Source organism: Salvelinus fontinalis, chromosome 35 (genome assembly GCF_029448725.1).
Source record: "Salvelinus fontinalis isolate EN_2023a chromosome 35, ASM2944872v1, whole genome shotgun sequence".
Lineage (NCBI taxonomy): Eukaryota > Metazoa > Chordata > Actinopteri > Salmoniformes > Salmonidae > Salvelinus > Salvelinus fontinalis.
The window spans coordinates 3,984,136-4,004,037 of record NC_074699.1 but is presented as its reverse complement, the minus strand read 5'-3'; the positions used below and the strand labels follow the sequence as shown (position 1 = coordinate 4,004,037).

At 40.5% G+C, this 19,902-nt stretch overlaps 1 protein-coding gene across 3 annotated transcripts in view; it reads left to right on the top strand.

Annotated features, from left to right (window-relative positions):
- Positions 1-17,414, top strand: part of LOC129834265 (tetraspanin-4-like) — a 124,466-nt gene extending 107,052 nt beyond the window's left edge. For all 3 annotated transcript variants that reach the window (XM_055899106.1, XM_055899105.1, XM_055899104.1), the window contains 2 exons: positions 756-839; positions 6,112-17,414. In XM_055899106.1, the coding sequence (XP_055755081.1) occupies positions 756-839; positions 6,112-6,180 (153 nt within the window). In that variant the 3' untranslated portion in view covers positions 6,181-17,414. The remainder of the gene's footprint in view (positions 1-755; positions 840-6,111) is intronic.
- Positions 17,415-19,902: the final 2,488 nt, after the last annotated feature.

The following is a 19,902-nucleotide window of genomic DNA, read 5'->3' as shown; positions in this document are numbered from 1 at the left end:
ACTCTGTGCCAGTCCCATCACTGTCTGCCACTGCCTATGCCACTCTCTTTAATTATTACAACAACCACTGAGGATATGCAAACTATTCACATAAAAAAAAAAGTAAAAAAAAAGAAAAAGAAAAGACTTGTAGTTGTCTAGTGGTACATCATCCTTTTCACTGTGTTACACGTAATGAATGTTGAAAAGGGAGAGTTGGAGAAACTTTGGTTGACATCGCCTAAGTGTATATCCTCTTCGTGTTGGCCATGAGAAATTCAGCACTTGTCTAAATGTTGTCCCAGCACAGAGCGACGGTATCTGCAAGTCACTCCTATCCTTCTGCCCATTTCGCTAGACAGGGATGTTAGCTATCCCAGGGAACATTGGTTCAAAAGAGCAGAGGTGGGCGAAATGTGGAAGGCATCCACATGGGACCCACTTAGCTAACACGACAAGGAGCTGATTTGCAGAGTTAAAGGCATGAATGGGATGTGGGCGGTGTAGAAAAGGGTCTGTGGGCCAATACTCTTGTAAGTCTACCAAGACTAGCACCAGATGGAGTGAATGAGGAAACACATTAAAATGTTCGATTTTGTTTTCTTTAACCTTTCAAATAAAATCACTTTTTCTATGGCTGTTCTATTGAGTGAAATGAAATGGAATTAATCCCAACCCTGCTGTAGGCTACACTTTGGGCTCCTTATGCTATAAATGAGGGGGGTTTGTATAATGTGCTTTAAAATATGTGTTTCCATTCTCGTGTGTCTCCACAGCCATGCTACGAACGGGTGAAGGATTGGCTACAAGAGAATCTGGTGGCCCTGTGGATCTTTGCTCTGTGTACGGCACTCACACAGGTACAGACACTGGTGGCACCGTTATACGATTTATAAGCATTTCGCTACACCCCCAGTAACATCCGCTAAACATGTGTATGTGACCAATACATTTTATTTGATTTTGAAGTGCACATTAAAAGTCCTTTGAATGCTTACGTTTCAGTGGGTAGCATTTTATACAGAGAGATGTCTATTGACCGGGAACCACAGCATCTTAGCTTGGCACCAGAAGATCGGCATTTTGCTTTTCCAACTTTGACCATTGGTTGTCATTGCTATACAGACCCCATTCCAAATAGCTGCGCATCTGAACGTTTTACGGTAGCTTGCATTGCGGTCAGACTGAATGGCATGGACAAAAGTCAGGAGTTGGTTAAAGCACATATTGTACAGATCTGGAACCAGGTTAATATCACTAACAATTGATATGAGATGATTTGAAAGTAAGCCACTATTGTTAACTATTACAGTGAATTCAAATTCATGAGGTTGTACCTTTTTATTCTCAATGGAGACTGGCCGTGTCTGAATACCCAGACTAGCTTACTATATACTTACACTGCATGCTATATACTCATACTATTTAGCACGCAGCATAGTAAAAAGTATACAGTATGCCGCGAGCGCAACATAGTAGTGGCTCCTGACTGGCTGAGTATGTGGGGCAGGGCTGAGTGCGGGTGGATTTTTCTTGCGTCGCATTATCCAACAGTAGCGGTGCTTGGCTAAAGTAACTGTGGAGCCATAGTTCTGATTTCTGTGTGTTCGTGCAAATAGAAAAACATGTTGACTCACCCTACTTGTAGAGAAACGTCAATGCCATCCTCCTCTCTTCCATGTTGACGAAACAGTCTATCACTCTATCATACAGTACACGCTTTAATTTTTTGTTGTCCTAGGCTACCTGGCTAAAATGCTTGCACGCTAGCCTAACTTCCATTCATGGGCAATGTTAGCAAGTTAACACTAGCCTTCTACATCTAGCTACATATTGAACTTCTATTCTCTCTCTCTGTCAATGATGCAAGTTCTCAATGGGATTTGATAGCAATGATGCCAAAATCCAAGGGGGGGCTTACCTTCGCATTCATGAATACAAGCCACTGTCAACCAGCCTGATAATAGCTCATTTCCAATTTGATTAATTTCTCTACACTACATAGGCCTACTCAGGCTGGTTATAGGCAGACTATCACATTCAACCTATACCGTAGCCCATATAGCCCTTCTATCCTATTTAAAAAGGACTGAAGACAGAAACAAATAATTTGGTCCCATTTCAACATATCTGTTAGTGAAACCAAAGTGCTGTATCATATACATTAGCCTAGTACACACACCAAAACTTTCAAATCAAAAGGCTATTGCACAGAAAAACGTGGACAGATGGGCGCATCACAAATTCAGAACCGCTGGACAGCAACATAATAAACTAAAGCACTGATCATTGGGAAGGAGTTAAGGCTTGATCTATACATTAAATAATGAAACAGGTTTCCTACAAAACTAAAACAATCCATATGTTCAAAACAAAAAGCCTGATTAACACGACATCAATAACGCAGACACATCCCGAGTCCCCGGGGCCGACATACTCAGAAATCAAGATGTTTTAGTATTTAGTTTAAAAGCTCTGACGAAGGCCAAGAGAACAAGAAACACTTTATGAGAAAACAGAAATCCACTTTGGGTAAAAAAAAAAAAGAAAGTTTTAATTATGTAGCCTACGATGCAATACTCGTGAACACCACCGCAGAAGCTTCGCTATCGGCATCTTCCCAATTAAGTAGCATCGTTTTGTTTGGTTACTTGAAGAGAACTTGGGCCCGTCACTCACAGCCCCCCTCTTCCAATGCAATGCTGTGGTAGTGTGCATCGAATTCTACTAGATGAGTATAAACATCCTAGATTTTCTTAAATGTACACTACCGGTCGAAAGTTTTTGAACACCTACTCATTCCAGGGTTTTTCTTTATTTTTGCTATTTTCGACATTGTAGAATAATAGTGAAGACAATAAATCACAGACAGTGTCACCAACAAAGCACCCCCACACCATCACACCTCCTATGAAATAACACACATGGAGTCATGTAGTAACCAAAAAAAGTGTTAAACAAATCAAAATATTTTATATTTAAGATTCTTCAAATATCCACCCTTTGCCTTGACAGCTTTGCACACTCTTAGCATTCTCTCAACCAGCTTCACCTGGAATGCTTTTCCAACAGTCTTGAAGGAGTTCCAACAAATGCTGAGCACTTGTTGGCTGCATTTGCTTCACTCAATTTGGTTAAGGTTGGGGGATTGTGGTAGCCAGGTCATCTGATGCAGCTCTCCATCACTCTCATTCTTGGTAAAATAGCCCTTACACAGCCTGGAGGTGTGTTGGGTCATTGTCCTGTTGAAAAACAAATGATAGTCCCACCAGATGGGATGGCGTATCGCTGCAGAATGCTGTGGTAGCCATGCTGGCTAAGTGTGCCTTGAATTCTAAATAAATCACAGTGTTACCAACAAAGCACCCCCACACCATCACACCTCCTTAATGCTTCCCAGTGGGAAATACACATGCGGAGATCCGTTCACCCACATTGCGTCTCACAAAGATGTCATGATGTGGCCTGCTTGGGTATTGCAAACCCCATCCCCCTCTCCCTGCCTTTCCCTTTACTCCTTCAACCCATGCTGTGATCACAGAGATACGTCGTAAATTCCTGAGAATCTCCTCATGGCCAAACAGTATTAAGAGAGAGGGTAAACTTTCAGGACAAAGTAATTTTCTCCCACCTCACAGAACTTGAGGTACGAACATATTTCATGTTCCTGCAAAAGTATAAAAGATCGGTGGAGAGTCCAGCTATTAACATGCCCATTGGTCACCACGTGGGAAACTCATGAGAGACTGTGGGACTACATTACCATACCGCTGTTTATATAATAACCTCAGATATGAGGTTTACATCTGTTTGTTGTATAAAATGAATGAGTGAGTATGATACTGTTTGTATAATTGTGTAATATGATTTTGGACTGTTTAATGAAGAAAAATACAAATCCCTTTTTGATTTGAACTAAACCCGAGGACCCGCCCCTGAGCCAGTTGGGTCAGACATCCAAGGACAGCCCCTTCCTGCTATCTGAATAAAAGCCAACTCTAAGAAATTACCATTAGACCATGTTTATCCTCCATGGGGAGAACTAAGTTTAAGTAACATTGCTGAATCTTTAACCATACCACGTGGTTAAACTCTTAGCCGAATAAGAACAAGTTTTGATATTGACTACTAGTCTGCAGCTAGGAATTCGGTATCATTGAACGCGAAGAAAGACAACCGCCGAAACATCCATTCTATAACGAATGTCACTCTGAACTAACCACAATAACCGAGACAGAAGGAACTCCAACAGAAACTAACTTCACTCCAACGATCAAGACGACACACACACCGAGTGTAACCATATATATATTGATTGCAATTGTTCCCGAATGAGTGAGCGTTCATGTGTAAAGGATTAGCATGTCAATTGTTATAATTATGAACTCTAGTGACTTCTTAGTCGAACCACAATTATTCCTTTGTCTAACAGCCGACATGCCGGTTCAGCCCACTAGGGCATATTTCTCCCATCATTTCATGTAACTATTTTTACGTTTTTTGTTTGTTTATGCATTTCTGTGAATTAATTAGTTAGTAATAAATAAATGATTTAAGACAATTGATATATGGATGACTCATAGTGAAGACTGGGTTCGTGCAGATAATCAACAATTTACGACGTTTGGAATGAGACTAACGTGAGGTAAAGTAAATAAATCATTAATTAGAAGACTATTGATCAGATATGAAAATATCTGAAAGGTTATATTGGGAAATTATAACTTTGCAATCTAATAACTTTCCCTGGTGCCCTCGAATTCATAGTTAATTAGTTATGTTATTACTCAAGTGATCGCGTAATCCCTAATTACAGGAATCTTTGATAAAAACTATAAGTCTTCAATTTAACGATAGCAAAGACACGACAAAGACATGGCGGTTGGAACCAAAACTAATGTCCATTGCTCGTGTTTCTTGGCCCAAGCAAGTCTCTTCTTGTTATTGGTGTCCTTTAGTAGTGGTTTCTTTGCAGCAATTCAACCATTAAGGCCTGATTCACACAGTCTCCTCTGAACAGTTGATGTTGAGATGTCTATTACTTGAGCTCTGAAGCATTTATTTTGGCTGCAATTTCTGAGGCCGGTAACTAATGAACTTATCCTCTGCAGCAGAGGTACCTCTGGGACTTCCATTCCTGTGGGGGTCCTCATGAGAGCCAGTTTCATCATAGCGCTTGATGGTTTTTGCGACTGCACTTGAAGAACCTTTCAAAGTTCTTAATGTTCCATATTGACTGACCTTCATGTCTTAAAGTAATGATGGACTGTTGTTTCTCTTTGCTTATTTGAACTATTCTTGCCATAATATGGACTTTGTCTTTTACCAAATAGGGCATCTTCTGTATACCACCCCTACCTTGTCACTACACAACTGATTGGCTCAAATGCATTAAGAAGGAAAGAAATTCCACAACCTGCCCAGGGACTGCGGTTGAAAATTAGCCGGCTGGCTAAAACCGGCACTTTTACTGAAACGTTGATTAATGTGCACTGTCCCTGTAAAAATAAAATAAACTCAAACTCAAATTAACTTAAGACACACCTGTTAATTTAAATGCATTCTAGGTGACTACCTCATGAAGCTGGTTGAGAAAATGCCAAGAGTGTGCAAAGCTGTCATCAAGGCAAAGGGTGGCTATTTGGAAAATCTTAAATATAAAATATATTTTGATTTGTTGAACACTTTTTTGGTTACTAGAGGATTCCATGTGTTATTTTATAGTTTTGATGTCTTCACTATTATTCTACAAGGTAGAAAATAGTAAAAATAAAGAAAACCCCTTGAATGAGTAGGTGTTCTAAAACTTTTGACCGATAGTGTATATACTATAAAACGTTCTATTTCCGCATACTGAGAATGCGTCTTATGTGATTGCATTGTTTCGCCTGATTGATTAATTTCTGTAGCAAATCCCCAAAACTGATTATCAGCTGTTGTCAAAGCCTAAATGAGAATGACATCTAGGCATTTAAAGTAAACTAGATTTTCTGCTATAAAATGGAAAAACATTTGCGTATTCAAGCGGCCTACTATTTAGGACTCAAGTATGGGTATTCGGACACGGCTTCTTTATTGACGATGTAGTTGTCTCACATTGATTTTGGTTGTGTATGTGTTCCCTTTGTGCAGATTCTGGGTTTGGTGTTCTCTATGACGATGTTCTGCCATGCAGTCAAAGTGGAGACCTTCTACGCCTAGCTTTGCCCCAAAGGACTTTGGGAATGAGGGCGGTACACACACCCCTCCCACAGACCCTCTCCTCTTTCTCAGCGACACCCTCGCAGACCAATCCTCATGTAACATCGTTCACAACAACCTGTACTGTTCAACAACCACAATGTCATATCGGGAGCCGATGGATGCTTTTTGCTCAATGAAATGTTATTCGCTCATTCTGTGCTCAACATATCCGTGTAATATGTAGAAATACGTATAGAGATGTAATCCCTTTTTTTTTTTTAAAGATGTTTTAAATTATTTTGAATCATTCTATAATCTAAGCGTTTTGAAAGGAGAGGAGAGCTAAGGAATGCAGGTCAGGAGTGCATTTAGTAAAACAGGCCATGCAGGTACTAAAGTGCATGGCTCTTTGACTCGTCCAAATCGACTTATTCTTGAGTTTTTTTTCTTCCACCATCAACAAATACAGTAAATTATATTCCATTGTAACATTGAATTCATAATAACTTATTTAATGAACTAGTTAATCTGGAGGGATTTATTACATATATATATATATATGAATGTAAGTATAGCAACTTCAAAACTAAGACTGTCTGGGTGTTCACAAAACCCATTAAATTAGACAATGGTCCCTAGGCCCGTCTCGAGTGTTGCACAGATCAACAAAACCAACGAGTCATCCTAGGTACTAAATGTCTCGATCTCACCGTCACAGAGTCTGTCAAGGTCCTCGACAACGTCTCCCTGCTGTGGCCTAGGGGCATTTCTTTCCCACAGTTCTCATCAATGTTATTACATTCACATTGACCCGACTTCTGTGTGACTCCATGAATAACCATTCCTTTTTTCCCCCATGTCTACAGTCGTTTAGCTATTTCTAGCTTGGTAGATCAGTCTTCCATACCAAATGCATGAGAACATCAGAAAACTCTCCAAAACATCATTTGATTAGAAATGGGTTTGTGGTCACAGCCGGCCGTGATCGGGACAATTGGCCTAGCGTCATCCGAGTAGGGGAGGGTTTGGCTTCTGGGGGCTATACATTGGCTCATCGCGCTCTAGCAACTCCTTGTGGCTGGCCGGGCGCCTGCAGGCTGACCTCGGTCCTCAGTTGAAGAATGTTTTCTCCGACACATTGGTGAAGCTGTCTTCCGGGTTAAGCATGCAGTACATTAGTGTCTACTTTGAGAAACAGACGCCTCACAAGTCCTCAACTGGCAGCTTCATTAAATAGTACCCGCAAAACACCAGTCTCAACGTCAACAGTGAAGAGGCGACTCCGGGATGCTGGCCTTCTAGGCAGAGTTCCTGTGTCTGTGTTAATCTTTTCTTTTTATTGTCCAGTCTTAGATATGGATTTTTCTTTGCAACTCTGCCTAGAAGGCCAGCATCCCGGAGTCGGCTATTCACTGTTGATGTTGAGACTGGTGTTTTGCGGGTACTAATTAATGAAGCTGCCAGTTGAGGACCTGTGAAGCGTCTGTTTCTCAAACTAGACACTAATGTATTTGTTCTCTTGCTCAGTTGTGCACCGGGACCTCCCACTCCTCTTTCTATTCTGGTTACAGACCGTTTGTGAAGGGAGTAGTACACAGCACAGTGTTGTACCAGATCTTCAGTTTCTTGGCAATTTCTCTTCATTTCTCAGAACAAGAATAGACTGATGAATTTCAGAAGAAAGTCTTTGTTTCTGGCCATTGTGAGCCTGTAATCGAACCCACATGCTGACACTCCAGATACTCAACTAGTCTAAAGAAGGCCAGTTTCATTGCTTCTTTAGCTATGCTAACATAATTGCAAAAGGGTTTTCTAATGAACAATTAGCCTGTGTTAGCTAATCCAAGTTTAGCATTTTAAATGTGGCATTGGATGATGATAATGGGCCTCTGTAGATATTCCATTAAAAGTCAGCCGTTTCCAGCTACAATATTCATTTACAACATTAACAATGTCTACACTGCATTTCTGATCAATTTGATGTTAAGGGACAAAATGTTTTGCTTTTCTTTCAATAACAAGGACATTTCTAAGTGACCCCAAACTTTTGGACGAGATATATATATATATCCCACCCCCCCAAACAAATACAATAAAAAAATATATGGGAAAACCTCCTACGTCTTCAGAAACTACAGTGAAACACTAGCCAGTGGTAGTGTTTAACAACATTTTTTGACTAGACAGGCGTGCACGCACACACGCATGCACACACACACGAGCATGCACGCACACACGAGCATGCATGCACACACAAGTAGGGGAGAAAAGTAGGGGAGAAAAGATTAGAGTTAGAATAATATTTTTTTACATCAGCAACATACATATCTCTACATTTCTAGGACTTAACAGGCAGTGAGGTTAACTATAACAATATCTTCAATGGTAAAAATGAGTGGTAATTTAAAAAATTTATGATTTGGATGAAAATACACTAAATTGACACATTTCCATTATCTTTTAGGCATGTCATATTGACCAACATGGAAAATAGACAAATTCATATAGCCTATTTTATATTAGCATTCAAAAGTATGAATTTGACATTTTTCCCCCTCATTTTTCTTAGGTATTATTTATACAAAATTTTGCAGAATGAAATGAGGTGTACCATCATGTTTAAGGTGTCCAAATAAAATAAACAAAAAAACAATACTTAGTAACAATAACAGTAAGGCAACTACTGGTTAATAACAATTGAATATTAATTTAAAAACTTAACAGCATAAAAATGTTTTGTACAACTACTAATAGGCCTAAAACGAATAAAAAAATACTGCTAAACTACTAATAAAACGAATAAACCTAAGTACCTATAATATATAGCCTACATACATATTTATAAATATCTTATCTAGGGTGTAGTAAGTTATAACACGCTTTGGTGATTACATTTCACTTCCTTAAGTTAAACTATATTTTTGTTCAAATGTGAGTTACAATTCATACAAGTAAATCTGTCAATTAAAATAAATTCATTAGGCACTAATCTATGGATTCCACGACTGGGAATACAGATATGCATCTGTTGGTCATAGATACTATACCTTTAAAAAAGGTGGATCAGAAAACTAGTCAGTATCTGGTGTGACTACCATTTGCCTCATGCAGCGTAACATCTCCTTTGCATAGAGTTGATCAGGCTGTTGATTGTGACCTGTGGAATGTTGTCCCACTCCTCGTCAATGGCAAAGTTGCTGGATATTGGCGGGAACTGGAACACGCTGTCGTACACGGCAATCCAGAGCATCCCAAACATGCTCAATGGGTGACATGTCTGGTGAGTATGCAGGCCATGGACGAACTGGGAAATGTTCAGCTTCTGAGAATGGTGTACAGGTCCTTGCGATGGGGTGCTGTGCATTATCATGCTGAAATATGAGGTGATGGCGGCGGATGAATGGCACGACAATGGGCCTCAGGATCTCATCACAGTATCTCTGAATTAAAATTGCCATCGCTCATGAAATCAACACTTTACATTTTGCTTTTATATTTTTGTTCAGTATATATTTACTTTAGGGCCTCAAAACCCATTGCATGACCACCAAACTGCAGTACGCCTAAACCTCCCCCAGTCACTACAGGCACCCTAAAGGTTATACTAAAATGTTTCACATATTAAAAGGGCTATATGTTATTTCCTTTGAACAAATGTCCACACATGGTTTTCTCCCCCCACCTCTTGGAGACCTCCGCTATTGCGTTTTGAGTTCATCATAGACCTACTTTCTGCAAACCTCTCCCTCCACTCAGCGGATCCATAATTCATTCCCATGTTCGCTTGCATTTCTCCCTTCCCGCACTTGATCAATAAAACATATACGTGCGCTCGCGGTCATCTTCTTTCGCATCTCCACTCCCTCGTTTTCTCGTCTCTCCGAAGCCGCTGACAGTTAATGAAACATTAAAGACGGAGAGCTGACTCGGAGTGCAAACATGACAATGGTTGAACTGGGGATGTTTCACAGTCTGCTTGTATCTACGAAGATGATTGGCCTGGGAGGACATCCACGGTATTGTCCTGGAGACTGAGGTCATCTAGTAGAGTTGCTTTCCCAATTTTTTTTGTCAGTGTTTGTTAATTACAACCACTTAATTTGTAAAAAGGTGTCTAACAGTAGTATATCCCTAAGCTACAAGGTGCACAGCTCTGTTTCTCGACTGCTGCATGCAGATTTCCGTCATTGTTTTTTATAGGGACTGATTTCTACATTGGAAACAGTGGTGCACACTCTCCGGCCAATCACAATACAGTGCCAATTAAGTACCAGATAGAAACTAAAATCAGGTGCGAGTTCAGCAGGACTCACAATTTTGGAAGATAGACATATGCTATGTAGAACAAACATGCCTCTGACATGTAGAACGAGGAATCATGTCGGCTCTATTCGTGGCATTTCTATCGGCAACGTTTGGCAACTGAACGTGGCGCAGCCCTTGTGGACTTACGGGCCTGAGTTCTGCACCCCTGCTACAGAATAATGACATTTCCAAATGAAGGCTTTAACCGGCAGAATATCTTATTGTCAAAATGAATATCTGGCCATGGCTGAATTTCTGTAGTTTAATGCTTCACTTGTCTCCCCCTTCTGGCTAATGGGGTAAAATCCAGAGTGTGGTCTCAAAATGTATATGGCAAGGTAAGCGAGATAAAAGTAACAAACTTAAAGAGAGAAAGACATAGGAGGACTATCCATATCAAACTTTAAATTGTTTTTCCAGGCACTAGCATAAATTTGTTTAGACATGATTCTTCTGCCCCCCACTGGCTGAGTATGGAGAGAAATATGATGTCTCCTATTGCAATGGACAATTAACAATGTTAAACTACATTTTGGTCCTATTATTGCTCACACCATTTCTATTTGGCACAAAATAGCAAAACAATGTAACTGGTAATCGAAATGGCATGCCCATATTCAATAATGCTTTGCGATCTGGAGGGCAGCCTTTTGCATCCCCCCCAAAAGTCTAAATGTGGACTCTGTACCCTTGCTAATATGATTGACAGTAATGGTTGGAGAACATTCCAAGATTTGGAAAACACACATTACCAGGTAACTCCTTTTGTGTCTTCATATTTACAATTTAGTTCAGCTATTTACAATGATGGGATTTATAAATAATTTATCTGGGCTTCCAAAAGGACTGATCACTATAATATATATATATATATATATATATATATATAGAGAAAGCTCATATTCTGAGCTAGCCATTAAAAAAGTATGTTCCACAGATCTAAGTGAATCCAAACAACCCTTTAACTGGGACAGAATATGCAGAAATATGACCTTGGCGTCCCGTAATCCGAATCATCAACCTTATACATTTTAAGTTTGTTCATATCCTGTATTTAACACCAAGAAAACATTTTAGGATGAAAATGGCCCCAACTCCCAACTGTTCAATGTGTCCCCTAAATCAGTTAGGCAGACTCCTTCATATGATGTGAGAGTGCCACATATGATGTGAGAGTGCAAAAAATTCATTTCGAAGTGCATGAATGTAAATATTCGATGCGTTGCATCTACTGTGTTACTTAAGATGATAGCTCCTTGAATCTCTCGATAAGAGACGATTACTACTGGCAGGCAGCGCTGACACAAAAAAAGATGTTGGCTCTTAGATGGCAATCAAGGAACTAGTTAAGGAACAATTTAGAACTGGACAAATATCCTTGACTCTGTAAAGATCTCAGCTAAAGCCCAATACATACAAATAAACAATCTATACTGAAGCAAAATATAAACGCAACATGTAAAGTGTTGGTCCCATGTTTCATGAGCTGAAATAAAAAATCCCAGAAATGTTCCATACTTTAAAACCTTATTTCGTTCAAATTTTGTGCACAAATGTGTTAACATCCCTGTTAGTGAGCATTTCTCCTTTGCCAAATAATCTTGACAAGTGTGGCATATCAAGAAGCTGATTAAACAGCATGATCATTACACAGGTGCACCTTGTGCTGGGGACAATAAAAGGCCACTTTAAAATGTGCAGTTGTGTCACACAACACAATGCCACAGATGTCTCACGTTTTGAGGGAGTGTGCAATTGGCATGCTGACTGCAGGAATGTCCACCAGAGCTGTTGCCAGATAATGAAATGTTAATTTCTCTACCATAAGTAGCCTCCAATGTTGTTGTTTTACAGAATTTGGTAGTACATCTAACCTGCCTCACAACCGCAGAACACGTGTAAACACGCTAGCCCAGAGCCTCCACATCCGGCTTCTCCACCTGCAGGATCGCCTCTGGGAGGGGCCTTATGCCATAGATTAAGGCTTAATTAATTTATTTAAATTGACTGATTTCCTTCTAAGAACTGTAACTCAGTAAAATCTTTGAAATTGTTTCATGTTTACGTTTCTATTAACTATATAAAGCCCAACACATACAGTGCCTTCTGAAAGTATTCATACCACTTGACTTATTCCACATTTTGTTGTTACAGCCTGAAATCAAAATAGATTTCTCTCCCAACTACACACAATACCACATAATGACAAAGTGAAAACGTGTTTTGACATTTTTGCAAATTTATTGAAAATTAAATACATAAATATCTAATTTACATAAGTATTCACACCACTGAGCCAATACATGTTAGAATCCCCTTTAGTAGCTGTCTTTCTGGATATGTCTCTAAGAGATTTGCACAGCTGTATTGTACAGCATTTGCACATTCTTTTTTAAATTCTTTAAGCTCTGACAAGTTGGTAATCGTCATTGCTAGAAAGACATTTTTAAGTCTTTCCATAGATTTTCAAGCCGATTTCAATCCAAACTGTATCTAGGCCACTAAGGAACATTCAAGGTTGTCTTGGTAAGGGTAAACGATGTGAAATGGCTAGCTAGTTAACGGTGGTGCGCGCTAATAGCCTTTCAATCGGTGACGTCACTTGCTCTGAGACCTTGAAGTCGTGGTTCCCCTTGCTCTGCAAGGGCCGCGGCTTTTGTGGAGCGATGGGTAACGATGCTTGGTGGGTGACTGTTGTTGATGTGTGCAGAGGGTCCCTGGTTCGCGCCCGGGTCGGGGCAAGGGGACGGACTAAAGTTAAACTGTTACACTTCAAAGTTATCAAGGTTACATTTTTTATTTAACTAGGCAAGCCAGTTAAGAACAAATTCTTATTTACAATGACGGCCTACCGAAAGGCCAAAGGCCTCCAGCCGGGACGGGGGCTGGGATAAAAATATATATATATAGAGGACAAAACACAAATCACGACAAGAGAGACAACACCACATAAAGAGAGACCGAAGCCAACAACATAGCAAGGCAGCAACACATGACAACACAACATGACAGCTGCATAACATGGTAGCAGCACAAAACATGGTACAAACTAGAGGTCGACCGATTAATCGGAATGTTATAATTAAGTCTATTATTTGATAAAGCAGTCTGACTGAGCGGTGGTAGGCAGCAGCAGGCTCGTAATCATTCATTCAAACAGCACCTCTGTGCGTTTTGCCAGCAGCTCTTCGCAATGCTTAAAACATTGAGCTGTTTATGACTTCAAGCCTATCAACTCCCGAGATTAAGCTGGTGTAACCGATGCGACATGGCTAGCTAGTTAGCGGGGTGCGCGCTAATAGTATTTCAAACGTCACTCGCTCTGAGACTTGGAGTAGTTGTTCCCCTTGCTCTGCATGGGCCGCGACTTTTGTGGAGCGATGGGTAACGATGCTTCGAGGGTGGTTGTTGTCGATGTGTTCCTGGTTCGAGCCCAGGTAGGGGCGAGGAGAGGGACGGAAGCTATACTGTTACACTGGCAAAACTAAAGTGCCTATAAGAACATCCAAGAGTCAAAGGTATATGAAATACAAATGGTATAGAGAGAAATAGTCCTATAATTCCCTCAACCTAAAACTTCTTACCTGGGAATATTGAAGACTCATGTTAAAAGGAACCACCAGCTTTCATATGTTCTCATGTTCTGAGCAAGGAACTTAAACGTTAGCTTTTTTACATGGCACTTATTGCACTTTTACTTTCTTCTCCAACACTTTGTTTTTACATTATTTAAACCAAATTGAACATGTTTCATTATTTATTTGAGTCTAAATTGATTTTATTGATGTATTATATTAAGTTAAAATACGCGTTCATTCAGTATTGTTGTAATTGTCATTATTACAAATAAATAAAAATCGGCCGATTAATCAGTATCGGCTTTTTTTGGCCCTCCAATAATCGGTATCGGTATTGAAAAATCATAATCGGTCGACCTCTTGTACAAACATTATTGGGCACAGACAACAGCACAAAGGGCAAGAAGGTAGAGACAACAATACATCACGCAAAGCAGCCACAACTGTCAGTAAGAGTGTCCATGATTGAGTCTTTGAATGAAGAGATTGAGATAAAACTGTCCAGTTTGGGTGTTTATTGCAGCTCGTTCCAGTTGCTAGCTGCAGCGAACTGAAAAGACGAGCGACCCAGCCATGTGTGTGCTTTGGGGACCTTTAACAGAATGTGACTGGCAGAACGGGTGTTGTATGTGGAGGCTGAGGGCTGCAGTAGATATCTCAGATAGGGGGGAGTGAGGCCTAAGTAGGTCTTGCAATGGGTATACAGAGATGACCAGTTTATAGAGTATAGAGTGCAGTGATGTGTCCTATAAGGAGCATTGGTGGCAAATCTGATGGCCGAATGGTAATGAACATCTTGCCGTTCGAGAGCACCCTTACCTGCTGATCTATAAATGATGTCTCCGTAATCTATCATGGGTGGGATGGTCATCCGAATCAGGGTTAGTTTGGTAGCTGGGATGAAAGAGGAGCGATTACGATAGAGGAAACCAAGTCTAGATGTAACTTTAGCCTGCAGCTTTGATATGTGCTGAGAGAAGGACAGTGTACCGTCTAGCCATACTCCCAAGTACTTGTATGAGGTGACTACCTCAAGCTCTAAACCCTCAGAGATAGTAATCACACCTGTGGGGAGAGGGGCATTCTTCTTACCAAACCACATGACCTTTGTTTTGGAGGTGTTAAGGGCAGAGAAAGCTTATTGGACATTAAGAAAGCTTTGTTTTAGAGCATTTAACACAAAATCCGGGAAGGGGCCAGCTGAGTATAAGACTGCATATAAATGGATTCATCTGCATATAAATGGATTGTCCATCCACTTGTTGTTTTTATGGTTATGTGGAATAACTATCAGACCATAAAACTCAGCCTGACTATTAGGACAAGCTTATTCCATCAGTAGTCCTCCCTCTTGCCGCCAAATGTAATATTGAAAGCAATTGACAAAGCAGGCCGTCACTGAATATTTTGTGGGTATTCACAAAACATCCATTTTCAACAAGTCATTATGACAATGACTTGTAGTAAAATTTGATATTTGCTGTATGTACCTCAACTCTCAGAACAGTACATGTAATATTCACAAACATTCTTATTTAACTAGGCAAGTCAGTTAAGAACAAATTGTTATTTACAATGACAGTCTAGGAACAGTGGGTTAAACAGGGGCAGAACGACAGATGTTTACCTTGTCAGCTCGGGGATTCGATCTAGCAACCTTTTGGTTACTGGCCCAACGCTCTAACCACTAGGCAACCTGCCGCCCCAAACCATTAACCCTTAGTCAGCTACTGTAAGCTGAACTAAACAACACAGTCATAATTAACGTAGAGTTAATTTCTTAGAACTAAAGATCTCAACTAAAGAGATGTGCCTCACCTCAGCTCACATTGTTGAATATAAGGTCATATTTACAGTGCATTATGAAAGTATTCAGACCCCTTGACTTTTTCCACATTTTGTTATGTTACAGCCTTACTGTAAAAAAAAAAAAAAGTATTACCAATCTTCACACGATACACCATAACAACAATGAAAAAAAACGTTTTTTAGAAATATAACATTTACATAAGTATTCAGACCCTTTACTCAGTACTTTGTTGAAGCACCTTAGGCAGCGATTACAGCCTCGAGTCTTCTTGGGTATGATGCTACAAGCTTGGCACACCTGTATTTGGGGAGTTTCTACCATTCTTCTCTGCAGTTCCTCTCAAGCTCTGTCAGGTCTGAGGGGGAGCGTCGCTGCACAGCTAGAGACTTGTCCCGTAGCCACTCCTGCGTTGTCTTGGCTGTGTGCTTAGGGTCGTTGTCCTGTTGGAAGGTGAACCTTTGCCCCAGTCTGAGGTCCTGAGCGCTCTGGAGCAGGTTTTCATCAAGTATCTCTTTGTACTTTGCTCCGTTCATCTTTCCCTCTATACTGACTAGTCTCCCAGTCCCTGCCACCACCATGCTTCACCGTATGGATGGTACCAGGTTTCCTCAAGATGTCACGCTTGGAATTCAGGCCAAAAAGTTCAATCTTGATTTCACCAGACCAGAGAATCTTGCTTCTCATGGTCTGAGAGTCTTTAGGTGTCTTTTTGCAAACAACAAGTGGGCTGTCATGTGCCTTTTACTGAGGAGTGGCTTCCGTCTGGCCACTCTACCATAAAGGCCTGATTTGGTGGAGTGCGGCAGAGATTGTTGTCCTTCTGGAAGGTTCTCCCATCTCCACAGAGGAACTCTGGAGCTCTTTCAGAGTGACCATCGGGTTCTTGTTCACCTCCCTGACCAAGGCTCTTCTCCCCAATTGCTCAGTTTGGTTCCAAATTTCTTCCATTTAAGAATGATGGAGGCCACTGTGTTCTTGGGGACCTTCAATGCTGCAGAAATGTTTTAGTAGCCTTCCCCCAACCTTTCTGGGATTGCACCAGAATTCCCATAATAATATCTCTCAAATCTCTATATCATTATGGATAGTTTGATGTTGGGGGGGGTTCAAAAATCTTGTTCACAAAGCTGAAAAAACCCTACATCAAATAGATTCGATAGATCTTAATCAAACTTTAGAATTATGGATGTCATTGAGGATGTTTACAAAAGAAACTTGATACAACCGTGGTAAATTCTGAAAATATGCCTATTATACAGTGAGGTCCAAAAGTATTTGAATTGATAGAATTTTCATCGATATCAGGAGAACCGTTTAGAAATTACAGCACTATTTGTACACAGTCGTTGTTCTCCCATTTTAGGCAACCCAAAGTTTTGGAGAAATTCACTTATGTGTATTAAAGTGGTCAAACGTTTAGTATTTGGTCCCATAGTCCTCGCACGCAATGACTACATCATGCTTGTGACTCAAACTTGTTGGATGCATTTGCAGTTTGTTTTGGTTGTGTTTCAGATTATTTTCTGCTACCATGATTACAGATAAACAAGAACTGTGAATATTTGTATTTTTGTATTTATTAGCAATCCCCATTAGCTGCTACTCTTCCTGGGGTCCACACACAAAACACAAGATAAAAACAGTACATCATATAACATTATTACACCACTAAATATCTACAATACAAAATGTATAATACCACCATACAACAATATTACAATTTACGTGTGTGTAGAGTGCGTGTGCTAGTTAGTGTGTGCGTATCGTATGCGTGTGTCTGTTCTTGTCTGTGTGCATCTCTTCACAAATAAAAATCTGATTCTACTACTTGCATCAGTTATCTGATGTGGAATAGAGTTCCATATAGCCATGGCACTATGTAGTAATGGCTTTATGCAGTCATGGCTCTATGGAGTCTGTTCTTGACTCCGGGATTGTGAAGAGACCTCTGGTATGCATGAGTGTCCGAGCAGTGTGCTAGTAGTTTAAACAGACACTACAGTGCAGTCAGCATGTCAACTCTTCTTACAAAAACAAGTAGTGATGAAGTCAATCTCTCCTCCACTTTGAGCAATGAGAGATTGACATGCATATTCATAATGTCAGCTCTCAGTGTACATTTAAGGGCCAGCCATGCTGACCTGTTCTGAGCCAATTGTAATTTTCCGAGGTCCCTCTTTGTGGCACCTGATCACACTGAACAGGAGTCCAGGTGCGACATAACTAGGGCCTGTAGGACCTGCTTTGTTGTTAGTGTTGTTAAAAAGGCAGAGCAACATTTTATTATGTACAGACTTTTCCCCATTTTAGCTCCTGTTGTATCAACAGTTTTCAATCCAGGGTTACTCCAAGCAGTTTAGTCACCTCAAGTTGCTCAATTTCCATATTTATTACCACCTTGCCACCGATTCTAAAACTAACTTCACTCACTGTAGTAGCTGACTTGTATAGTGTTGAGTCATTAGTAAAGATTGAAACAAGGGGCCTAGACAGCTGCCCTGGGGAATTCCTGATTGTACCCGGATTATGTTGGGGGGGGGGGGGGCCTTCCATTAAAGAACACCCTCTGTGTTCTGTTAGACAGGTAACTCTTTATCCATAATATAGCAGGGGGTAGGCCTCCCGAGTGCCACAGTGGTCTAAGGCACTGCATCGCAGTGTTGAGGCGTCACTACAGCCTGGGGTTTGATCCCATCCTGTGTCACAGCCAGCCATGACCGGGAGTACCATAGGGTGGCGCAGATATGGCCCAGTGTCGTGAGGGTTTGGCCGGGGGCTTTCCTTGGCTTATCACATTCGAGAGACTTTGTGGCAGGCTGACCTTAGTCGTCAGTTGAACAGTGTTTCCTTCGACACATTGGTGCGGCTGGCTTCCAGGTTAAGCGAGCTGGTGTTAAGAAGCAGCGCAGCTTGGCGGGTCATGTTTCGGAGGACGCAACCTTAGCCTCTCCTGGGCCCATTGGGGAGTTGCGGCGATGAGACAAGATTGGATCGCAATTGGATATCATGAAATTGTGGAGAAAAAGGGGGTTAAATTTCAACACCCACCCCCAAAATGTTTCAAAATAATTGCAGGTGGTGTAACACATACATTTTTCCAGCAGCCGACTATGATAATGTCAAAAGCTGCACTTAAGTACAGCTCCCACAATCTTTGTATCATCAATTTCTCTCAGCCAATCATCAGTCATTTGTGTAAGTGCCGTCCGTGCTTGTTGAATGTCCTTCACTATAAGTGTGCTGAAAGTCTGTTGTCAATTTCTTTACAGTAAAATAGCATTGTATCTGTTCAAACACAATTTTTCCCAAAAGTTTACTAAGGGTTGGTAACAGGCTGATTGGTCAGCTATTTGAGCCAGTAAAGGGGGCTTTACTATTCTTGGATGACGGTATTACTTTAGCTTCCTTCCAGGCCTGAGGGTACACTTCCTAGCAGGCTTAGATTGAAGATATGGCAAATAGTAATGGCAACATCATCCGCTATTATCCTAAGTAATTTTCCATCCGAGTTGTCAGACCCCAGTGGCTTGTCATTGTTAATAGACAATATTTTCACATCATCCACACTCACTTTATATAATTCAAAATGACAGTGCTTGTCTTTCATAATTTGATCAGTTATACTTGGATGTGTAGTGTCAGCGTTTGTTGCTGGCATGTCATGCCAAAGTTTTCTAATCTCGCCAATGTAAAAAATCATTAAAGTAATTGGCAAAATCATTATACAGTATATAGGTTTTGTGATGAATGAGCCATCTGATTCAATGAATGAAGGAGCTGAGTTTTCCTTTTTGCCCAACATTTAATTTAAGGTGCTCCAAAGCTTTTTACTATCATTTTTTATAGAATTATTTTTGTTTCATAATATCATTTCAGCCACATGATACTCAATTTGCAGTACATTTGCCAATTGGTTGTGCAGCCAAACATTTTTGCCATTTCTTCTGCCTCATCCCTCTCAACCATACAATTTTCCCTCATCAATCCACAGGGGTTTAACAGTTTTCACAGTCATTTTCTTTATGGGTGCATGCTTATTAGTAATTG